This window comes from Brachypodium distachyon, chromosome 3 (assembly GCF_000005505.3).
Source record: "Brachypodium distachyon strain Bd21 chromosome 3, Brachypodium_distachyon_v3.0, whole genome shotgun sequence".
Lineage (NCBI taxonomy): Eukaryota > Viridiplantae > Streptophyta > Magnoliopsida > Poales > Poaceae > Brachypodium > Brachypodium distachyon.
In genome coordinates, this window is record NC_016133.3 from 56942790 (window position 1) to 56953258 (window position 10469).

A 10469-nucleotide genomic window follows, 5' to 3' on the forward strand; every position below is an offset into this window, starting at 1 on the left:
AGGCTTTTTCACCATGAGTAGCGGTCGAAGAGAGAGAGGAAGTGAGGATTTTTTTTTTGTTTCTTTCAATATGACATATGCCGCCGCAATTATTGCATATCAACATTAGTGCACTTGTCATCTTTCGAAAAATGCCACCGTAAGTATGCAGTTTCTTCAAAAAGTGCCACTAACAATTGGTTTTAAGATGTCACTGCACTGGTATTGTTCAAAATTTGAGAATTGTGCGGTGGTATTTTTTTAATTAACCATTCAATATATGTTGTGTTCTGAATTGAAATTTCACAAAGACACTACAATATATAGCGCTCTATCTAAAAATATATTTCAAAAACATTATGATGGCTATTTGATAGCACTGGCTTATGTGGGTAGAAAGACACCCAAAGCCCAAAGGGCATCTCATATCTTATAATCATCAAGGAAAACAGAAGATAGTACAAGCGATAGACAGCAAGCCCCCAAACGAGCAATAACAAATAAAATTACATAGAAATACATATTGGTCTTTTTCTTCCTTCACTTGCTCTTCGTCCTCCAGAGATCGAAAAACGCACTGAACAGGAAGCTAGAATGCAAATGTCGTCGCCATACAAGGCTTTGATGCCCACAGTAGCCATTCGTCGCGAACATGAGATCTACTAGTCGCCGAACGAACATCTGTGGATGTATTTTCTAGTCACAAGTGTATTGGTATTTGAGAAGTGTTTTCAATTGATAAAAAATGAGGTGTTTTGCGAGAAAAACCTTTATAAATCTCCTGTAATCTCTGCCTATCGAACAACCATTGTAATTTTTGTTAATTTTGTTTTTGAAATTGAAGGAAATAACACTGTAAAAACAATAGAAAAACACTAATGTCAGACAAGACATGACAAAAGTCTTTCCCACGGGCGAACTGTAATAGTCCTCCAATTTTTTCAAAATTGTTGTTCCTGTCCTGACAGACGGGGCAGGAATATCTCACGTTGCAGTCCCAGGATAACGCATATGCGGCCTTGACACGTATACCAACGTTCACAATTCACAACACACCCGACTAGCTGCCATGGAGTTGCTCCTCCTGCCTTCTCCTTCTCGAGCCACCGTCTCCCGCCCGGCGCTCCTTCCAGCCGCCCCCCTCCGCGGCGCCTGCGCAACCAACTTCCGTCCAGCCGCCACCTCCGGCAACGTCGAGGCCACCGGCGCCGCCCCAACAACGACGGCCGCCTCGTCCTCCGCCGCCGGCGCCAAGGCAGTCCCAGAACGGCGCGCGGGCGGCGGGGGGTTCGGGCTCGGGCTCGATCTGTCGGAGGAGATGAGGCGCGGGATGGCGTGGCGGATGCTGGCGCTCCCGGCGGTGGCGGTGGCGGCCGAGGCCGCGCTCCTGCGGCTGCTCGAGCTTGAGGGCGGCGCGGCGCCCGCGTGGGCCGGGAAAGCGGGCTCGGCCGTGCTGTTCGCCGCCGGGCTGCTTGGGTCCCAGTACGGGTTCTTTTCGTCGAGGTGGGACGCGGCCGAGGAGGGGTCCGTGGTAGGGTGGGAGCTCGCCGTCCGGCACTGGGGCGCCTTGTCCATGGCCATGGATTCGTCCGTAGAAGAAGAGGGGGACGACGACGATGAGCTGGGGGATGACGAGGAGTGGGAGTACTACGAGGAAGAGGATTAACTGTACACTGTACAGTACAAGTGCAACAATGATAAACCGTGCTAGTAACTCCCATGTAAGATGAAACTATACTCGGTTTGATTAGATAGACACGATGCAGTAGATAGAGTGGTTGGCAGCGTTGGCTGGTTGCAGGTAGGCTTAAGAACCACCTAAATGACACTAGAACAAACAGTAAAGAAGTACTCTCAGAATGACTGCTTTCACGAAGAGATCGAACGATCATGCACTATCGTTGCTGAGCCATCGAAGATGGGCGTACCTATGGTTTTCACCTCGAAGTGTGGATCCATCTTAGTTTTTGTTGTACTAGTGTCTATAGTAGTAAGTGTGTCTGTGCCTGTTAGAAGTTCAGACGGTTTGGGGCTTGCAAAGTTTGTAGTACTCCGTATTAAATATTCAAATCCAACACAATGCTAAGGGACATTGCATGAACATGAACTACGGGAGTTCAGTTACCTTTGCTGTATGCAGCTCACCGAATTTTCTAAAATATTGCTCTCTATACACGGATGTTCAGACGAAAATCTGGAATTCAGAACAGAGGTTTATGCTATTCACGGCACTTCGAAACAATCCAACACCTGGCAAGTTCACTTTTCAGCATCTCATGCAGATGTCCGGCTTGGTGATCTAATCAGCAAATCAGCAATTGACTGGAGCCGAGCCACAAGTCTGTAATTGCACCTAGGATTTTAACAGAGACGTTTCATGCCAAAACCAAAAACAGCTACGCTTGTAAAAACTGGCACCTCAGTATATACAGGAGGTTAGTTCCCCAGATCGGGAGCTACGAGATCACAGATCTGGAAAGCCTACAAAATCGTAGCGCCACAGGTTTCATCAAGTGCATAGACAGGGATCCAGGATCTCTAGCAGCTCTAGATGTACAACTGTAACCAACAGTCAGTGCCTACTTAAGCAGACAGTCACCCCCTCTGTCCATGCTGAAAAGCATGATCTGACCATCCCGGGATACGATTAGATTCTTCACTCAACCTTGACCTTTCGGCTCGCTTCAGTCGCCTTCTACGATACCTCCAGGCAACTTGGATGCGCGCAGCGGCAATGGTCCTCCAGTAGGGCGATTCATACCTGTCGAATGCAGATGCATCATTGAGGTTCAAGATCAGATAACAATTCTTGTTATCCCAAAAAATTCTAGCTGGTAATCTTTAATAAATCCCACAGACGGCAAATTAGTAGAGTTACTTGTATTTTCAAAAGCACAACTTCAACGTCCAACAAGCAGGCATATGATAATCATATAGTAATAGGTTAGACAAAGAAATGGCTACCTGATTGCCCCCTGCACTCGCGGATTGCGCAAGAATCGTGCAAATTGTGAAGTAACTTCTTCAAGATCACTTGCTCTGAGTATAAAAGCTTCGACATTTGTTAAACATCTCACAGTACGTATAGCAACCAAGCGCATACCATGAAATTTGATTTTCCCACCATCTGAAACAGTAGCACTTGTGTGATGTTACAGTATTGAACCACGGAGAATAACAAACAGGCAAGCAGGCCAGAAATTGCATACCTCTATTTGCTGAAGAGTGTTCCAAGTACCATGTGAGGAGTTCCTCTCCACATACATCTCCGTCATGTAATGGAGCCGTGCTTCCATCTGCACTGATGCTTTCTAGCTTACCTCTCACTATGAAGACCATTTTGTCAACAGGACCACCTTGATAAAGAATGTCACTTCCACTGATATATAAGTTCTGTCTTAATTTGTCACATATAGCATCCAAGATAGGCCAGTCCATCAAGGTGAACAACCGGACCTGAAAAACATTACGCTCAGGTGGGCCTACAAACTGAATAGATTAAATACATGCATCTTTTTCGTATCTGATGTCTCTAGTTATTTATATTGGGATAATCCATTTGGTGGACACATCAATATTGAATCTCTCTTTTTCTTAAGATTTTAGAAGTTCTGCCATTCTCTCTCCTCATTGCACTGATTGAGATTTACCAATTGAGAGTAAATAATTGCAGCCCACTAAAAACAAACCTTATTAAGGAATCTAAAGAAATGTCGGCGTATGTCCCTTTGGATATTTTCTGGTAAATTGCTTAAAAGCTCCTCTTCATTTACTCCTTGGGTAGCTGCCCAGGTGAACCTTTCTGCATGTCTAACCCTCCTGTACATTTACAAAGCTCCAATTTAGCCTCCAAGGTTACAATCTTTACAGTGTGGAAAGACAATACCTAAAAAGTTCCAAGGGTTACAAACTCGTTCCCAATTTACAATACACATTTCTTCTCCTCCACAGACCAAAAGAAGGCAGCTTTTCATGAAGTCTAGTTTTAAGATGGATTTTCATGAAACTTGGCAATTGATAAGACCAGTATTTGACAAACTGTTACTTTTGTACGAAATGTAGAAACAACAGAAATTAATGGAAAGCAAATTCTAATGCTAACCAAAGAAGTAGATAAGTAATACGGTAAGTACAAAATTGAATAGGACAGAGCTGCCATTTGCAGTACAAGAGCACGAAATATGTAAAATAATACGAAATATGTTAGAAAAACCTTCTCAGATCTTCAGGCAGTCGTCTGTGGCTCATCCACTGCTCAACATCACGCCGTCTAAGTTGCATTTCTAGTTTCCTATGGAAAGATAGAATTTCATACACGAGTAGTCAATATTATTACAATTAACTGATTGCCACAGTATGTAAGTGAGCACGTTGGCAGTAAGACAGATAAGATTCCATGATAAGTGATCCACCAGTATAACCACATACCGGCTTCCAAGAGCTTGGAGAAAATTTTGCATGTTCCCGATAAGTAATGCAAAAAGTAACAATCCCAAACCAACAATAGCCATCGTAAAGAGTACTTCTCCTTCAAAGTAACTCGGGACAAGATTTCCAGCTAAAGTGCTTATTTGCTGAAATAAAACCATGTACAAGCACAAACTTCAGTCAGGGCTAAATTGAAATCCTCTAGATTAGCATATATGCAAATAGCACGGAACATCAGTACTCAGTAGAATCTGTGCAGATATACGAAAAGGTAAGATTCGCAAGGAAATTGTCGATGTCTATTCACAACGCATCTTTTTTGCGAGAATATTCACCACAGATGTCAAACACAACAAATGGGATACCTAACTGAAATGGAAGAACACAGGTCAAAATACCTGAAACCCCCAAAATAATGAATATATGTAACGCTTTACAGCACTGCGTTTTGTAGCCAGCAAAACAGCTTGCTGATAAATCCCATATTGGAAAGTAGCATCATCTCCAGTTTTGAAACAATCTGTTGAGGCAGAGTCATTTAACCATTGCTGCCTATTTTGATAATTCTGCCACCCAAAATCAATGTCGCGTCCGCAATCTCGAAGAGCTTCACAAGATGGAATGTTTGATGCAGAACAAGCATTTTGTAGGCATTGGTTAACCCTCTGTGACAAAATATGAAACAAAAGAAAATGGTATAATCAATGTCTACTTGTATTAAGTACATAGGCATCAGCTGCGAAGTTAAAAGTATTTCCTGTGCAAATTGACAACTGATGATCAAGGATAACAACTGAAGTATATATAACACTGAACATAGTACACATTAAACTGAGCAGGTGTATACAGAAATTTTTATCAAAAAAAAAATCATACATGTAAATTCAATAATCTGAGCATATACAATTGAATACAACTGTATAAGTGGATGTCTGGATGTGCCATCATAACCATTCCCTACCTCTATCAGTGAGAACAGAGGGCACATTCTTGCACTAGTAAAATACTCCCTCCGTCCCATATTAAGTGACTAAAATTTTCCCAAATATGGATGTATCTATCCTAAAAGGCGTCTAGATACATGTAATAGAAAGTCACTTAATATGGGACGGAGGGAGTACAAAAGGATAGGCCAACTGGTATGATTCTCTAAATTAAAACATTTACTTATGCATCAATACGTGTGACAAATGTGCATAAAAATTACAAAAGATTGAACTGACCTGTAATCCGAAGAGGTACCAACAGGAACCAACGACATGTCCCGCCAAAACAAACATTAGAAGGTTAATCATAAAATTAGCCCATGCTGACTCAAATATGAATCCAGTGGCATTCTGACGACCCCCAAGCAATGGCACAAATCTCAAGATGCGGGGGACATATTGGAGAAGAATAGTAACACGCAAATAATTCTTAGCAATGTCTGCCGTTGATAGCCCAACATATTTAGGGATGACTACCAATATCATCACCTTGATCAAGGAACGAAAGAAAAACTTAGCAGTCATGAAGATAGCAAGAAAGTTCACAAGAAGTAACTAGAATCATATCAAATGCTGCACATACAGAAAATTTGCATTTGCATGCACACAAATAGATCAGAAAGCAGCAAGGTACTCCAACTTAGCTAAAGTGTGTTGAGACTTAAGACTATGTAAGCATGCCACTTTTTTGTCTTTCCTATAACCACTCCATTATATCCTGAACAATTTCTCACGAGTCACAAGTTCAGGAAGAATGTACAGTCATCATTGTACCAAAATATATGTAATGTTGCAATGCTAAACAGAAACTTGTTCTTGCATATTTCTCATCCTAAATATATTGGAAACTGCTACCATAGCACCCAAAATCAGTCAAAATGTTTGATTTCCCATGCCAAAACAGAGAACAGAATAACATTTTGGCACCAATAAAAAGTCATCTTTGTAAGGAGCAAGGGAGCTTGTAAAACCAGTAGCATCAATGCAGAAAGACGAGGCATACAAGTTACCTGAGGGAGTGGAAGCACAACGAAGAAATCAAGTACAAAATATCCTCGAAGATAATGAGCTGCAATTTTCTTTGGTTCGTCAACTAAATCTCCAGCTCCCACTACTCGTGACTCTGGTGCTACATAAGCCAGTCTGAACTGAAAGAGAGTTTATCTATATGTATGAATATCACCTTGAACAAATCAAAAAAAAAATCAATAAAGCACCTAAGCTGGTCTCTTTATCTATATGTTGACAAGGTGTTAGTCAGAAATATTGCCTTGTAACAAGATCAGCAGAACAAATAAGCTGGTAGCCTTGTAAATTGACAAGGTGTTTCGTTCATAGCTGAAATTTTAAGATGGTTAACTGTTTCACTAAAATTGAACATGTAGTACCATGCCAAACAACCTAGCAAAACAATAAAAATCACCCATGACAGAAATACTTATTCTACTCATGAATGATTAAATTTGTATAAATTGTGAAGCTTTATCTAGATTATAGAAGATCGCAACTGATTAACCACTTACCTGAAGAAGCATGTGCAGAAAATAAATAGCATCAGAAACACTTCTCACAACAGCAAGCCCTGTAGCAAACTTCCAATTCAAAACTATGCATTTGTTGTCCTGCATTGAACCACGAAAATGACAAGTGTGGTCTGGTTTGATCAGAATTACTAAAAGAACAGGTAATATAACTAATCCAGCATCTGCTATTTTCATTGGTACATCCTCCGTTCTTGTTTACAGTAGGTATTATTTTTTACAATGTGTGGAATCAACCTTTTAAACCTTTAGCTACTAATATGCAGTATTTTGATTTAACAGTGTGCAGGTGGTATTACTACATATACTTCAACAATGTTCCGCATGCAAATAGAATAATTAATGATCAAAGGTGTATGTTGGCACATGAAGCCCTTTGTACAGGCACGATGCTTGTAAATAACTTGCATTGTACTTAATGCAAAGGCAATACTACTGCCATTTATCAAAAAAAAAGGTGTAATCAGAACCTGTCATTGTCCAAAGGCGACAAGTAAAAGATAATGGAGTTCATAGCTGAGAAAATTTATAACAGTTACCTTCTCTACTGACAATAGGAAGAAAAACAGGGGATCGATGAAAATGGCAACCAGGCATGATATCACAAAGAATTGATTCCAATGTTGAACAACCTTCGCGTGTGGGTTCATAATCGGAATGTATGAAAGGTAACGCTCAATTCGATTCTTCCACCCTTGATGATGACCGTAAAGAATGTTATGAAGCTTCAAGAGAGCAAAGAAAAACACATTAATGCTACAGTCACCAGCTGTAAAGGATATTTAAGAGCTGAATCTAGCTAACCAAACAAGCTAAGATCTATACCTCAATTTATAATAGACTCAAGAATCTCAATGTGTTACTCATACTGTCATACATGCTAGGTTGTTTTACTACAAAAAAAGTATGGCGATCTAATCATAATTATCAAGTTAGAACAACTAAAACCACCTTATTGTCAAAAGGATTTGGAAGTTTTTGGAAGTGCCTCTTGTTTTTGCATGCAGGTGGGCAGTTGACACAGTCAGGGTTATCACATTGTCCCAAAGGTCCAGACATCATCAGATGTTCATTCTTTGGAATGTCTCCACTGTGAGACCACCTGTTTCCTCCAGCTTCTTCTGGCATGACAGCTTGTGGCTTGCTGACTTGTTTCCCCTGGGGGTGTCGCGGCGGCAGCTTATCTGGTGTGTGTCTGCTTGTGAACAGATTGCCTGCTGCGGCAGTCTGAGTTGGTGGCTGACTGAATAGAGGACCAGTATGGGATACAAATGTTTCTTCTTCGTAATCATCATCCCTGACTGGAATACACATGGATGTACTCCTAGGAAACCTTGGCAGCTCAATATTTCTTAGCAACATAGGAATATCATCTCTCTCCTGATCGGCCATTTTTTTAATCCTGCAAACATTTGTTACATTAGCACATCAGTACATCCCCGACACTTATTATGGATCGGAGGGAGTGTAAATTACACACAAGTTGACAGAGGTTGTAGAAAAAACAAAAGCAAATAGCAGGAACTGGAAACAACGTGTGGTCGTCGAGATAGGCCTTCGCGAACATACCGAGATTCGGCTAGGCTACTAAGTCTAGAGCATCCCCATAAACCCCAGAAGAGAAATAACACGGGGAATTAGTGGAACAATCACTGCTGCACCAATAAAACAACAACCTAGAGAATCAGCTTTCTCAGGCCCCAAATCGCAATCTCCCGTGCCAGCACTTGGAATAAAAAAAGGCTAAAAAAAGGGGAACAGGAATCCATGCAATAATCGAATCCAGCAGCGCCTCATCCCGCGACGCAAATGCTACAGAATGTTCCAAAAATAACCCCGCCGCACGCCGCTAATTCCGAGCCCCGCAACGCGCATTGCAAAATCCCCCGCAAAAAGTACCAGAAATCACGCAAAATAACCCCGAAAAAAAACGCCTACCTTACTCTGCTCTGGAAGCATCGAGTCCTAGCGCTCCCTCATCGACTCCTACTAAACGCAGAGAAAAATGGGGGCAGAGGAGACGAACCGGCCCGGCGAGCCGTGCTTCGGGATGGTGCCAGAGTGCTCCTAATCAGCAGCGGAGGCGCGGCAGAGATTCCGCGCAGCCGAGAGAGCGAGCGAGCTTTTTCCCCGCTTCAAGACATTTTTAATGTGGCTTCGCCGCTAAGCGGAGGGATAGCGAGAGGAGAGACCCCGGGGGCCGGTGGCAAGCAGTCAAGGGCGTCTTGTATTCTACCAGGGGAAAAGGAGACGCGGGTTTTGGGGCGGGGGTCTTAACCCATCTCACTGACAGGGTGTACTCGTGGAGTGCGTGAAGCTGTGGGCCCAGATGTTCAGTGTGCAGCCGTGGGGTGTAGGACGGTGGCGGGGCGTCGCTCGCCGGTTCACACGGGCACGGCGCCACCTGGTGAGGTGGAGTCCACCCCTGGTCGTCTTCTTCTTCCCGGGAGGAAAAACGGCGACGGCGAGAATTTTGTAGCGTGTTCTTCACGTGTCTTCGCCGAGTAAATTCATTTTTTTAACCGTTCTTTGACGCATCTTTGGAAAATAATAATAATGTCAAACTGGTAGATTACGAAATTATGGGTTTTATGTGACAAATTAGTACTCCTTGTCCAGTTATTCTAGGCATGTTATTCAAATAGGGATGTCCGTTTATATGAGACATAGAACATTTTTGGCCCACACTGGTAGCTGCTGCAGTTGCATGCATTAAATAAATGGCAGCACGTTGACCAATTGTTGTATGAGAGGGTTCGTGTGATTGGCCAAGCAGGATAAAAAAAGGCCTACTGTGTTGGGATGGCTAGGCAACAGGCATGCTGTTTTCAATTCCTTGGTATGTGTGCAAAAACTAAAATGACTCATATAAAGGGACGGAGGGAGTATAAAGGTTGCGATTAAATAAAAGAAAAAAAACAAAAGCTTTGGTTTTCTGATAATAAACTTATATTTACTCATTTTACTTTTCATCGAGCATCTTTTCTTAACAGTTGTTGTACTTTTTAACGGCAACATATCCGGTGAAACTCCCATGCAAACCATTTTTATATGTCATTAGATCTAAACGCACGGGGAATTCGCACGAACCACTTAAACTCGGGGGTAGAAGGTTGTGTGCAAAAGTTTGATTAAGTGGTTGTGGGATTTCCACCTTTTGATTCAATCCGTGTGTTTTTTATCTAATGATGTACAGAGGTAGCTTGCACTATGCTTTGAATTGAGGGCCTCTTTGATTCACAGGATAGGAATAACATATAGGAAAATCACATGATTGCAATGTCATGTAATCTTACCGATTTTTGTTGCACCGTAGTTTGTATGATTGGACACAAGAAAACAAAGGTATTCTAACGAGAAGTTGGAGCGGAGGAAAAAAATTCGTGCAAATGAATTCTTAGTGGAAAGAAGTTTGATTAAAAGTTTCGGAGTCCTACAAATCATGCATACAACCCATGTAGAAAAAAAATCCTAAGAATTCAAATCCTCCCAAAATTTTATATCCTTTAAATCAAAGAGGCCCTGATGAATTTTC

General features: G+C 42.0%; 2 protein-coding genes across 3 annotated transcripts; one reads left to right on the plus strand and one right to left on the minus strand.

Moving 5' to 3' along the window:
• Positions 1–978: 978 nt before the first annotated feature.
• Positions 979–2086, plus strand: LOC100825003. The gene has a single exon (XM_003570491.4). It carries the CDS (start codon positions 1049–1051, stop codon positions 1643–1645), a length of 597 nt encoding a protein of 198 aa, XP_003570539.1. The 5' UTR covers positions 979–1048; the 3' UTR covers positions 1646–2086.
• A 90-nt stretch (positions 2087–2176) lies between these two features.
• Positions 2177–9131, minus strand: LOC100824699 (probable cyclic nucleotide-gated ion channel 20, chloroplastic). 2 transcript variants are annotated; one of them, XM_024460773.1, is made up of 13 exons: positions 8873–9131; positions 7886–8336; positions 7474–7659; positions 6917–7015; positions 6404–6541; positions 5631–5882; positions 4806–5072; positions 4408–4553; positions 4193–4270; positions 3669–3798; positions 3189–3435; positions 2944–3106; positions 2177–2740 (listed from the first exon to the last, which is right to left on the minus strand). In XM_024460773.1, exons 2-13 carry the CDS (start codon positions 8324–8326, stop codon positions 2575–2577), a joined length of 2313 nt encoding a protein of 770 aa, XP_024316541.1. In that variant the 5' UTR covers positions 8327–8336; positions 8873–9131; the 3' UTR covers positions 2177–2574. The 2 variants fall into 2 exon arrangements, with proteins under 2 accessions (XP_024316541.1, XP_003570538.1); XM_003570490.4 differs by having other exon boundaries at positions 8961–9130.
• Positions 9132–10469: the final 1338 nt, after the last annotated feature.

Excerpts from the sequence above, each read along its gene's own strand:
- LOC100825003 (XM_003570491.4), top strand. The coding sequence starts at position 1,049 with ATGGAGTTGCTCCTCCTGCCTTCTCCTTCTCGAGCCACCGTCTCCCGC.
- LOC100824699 (XM_024460773.1), bottom strand. The coding sequence starts at position 8,326 with ATGGCCGATCAGGAGAGAGATGATATTCCTATGTTGCTAAGAAATATT. Across the intron at positions 7,660-7,885 it reads CAAATCCTTTTGACAATAAG|CTTCATAACATTCTTTACGG; the intron begins GTGGTTTTAGTT and ends GCTCTCTTGAAG. Across the intron at positions 3,107-3,188 it reads ACACTCTTCAGCAAATAGAG|ATGGTGGGAAAATCAAATTT; the intron begins GTATGCAATTTC and ends CTACTGTTTCAG.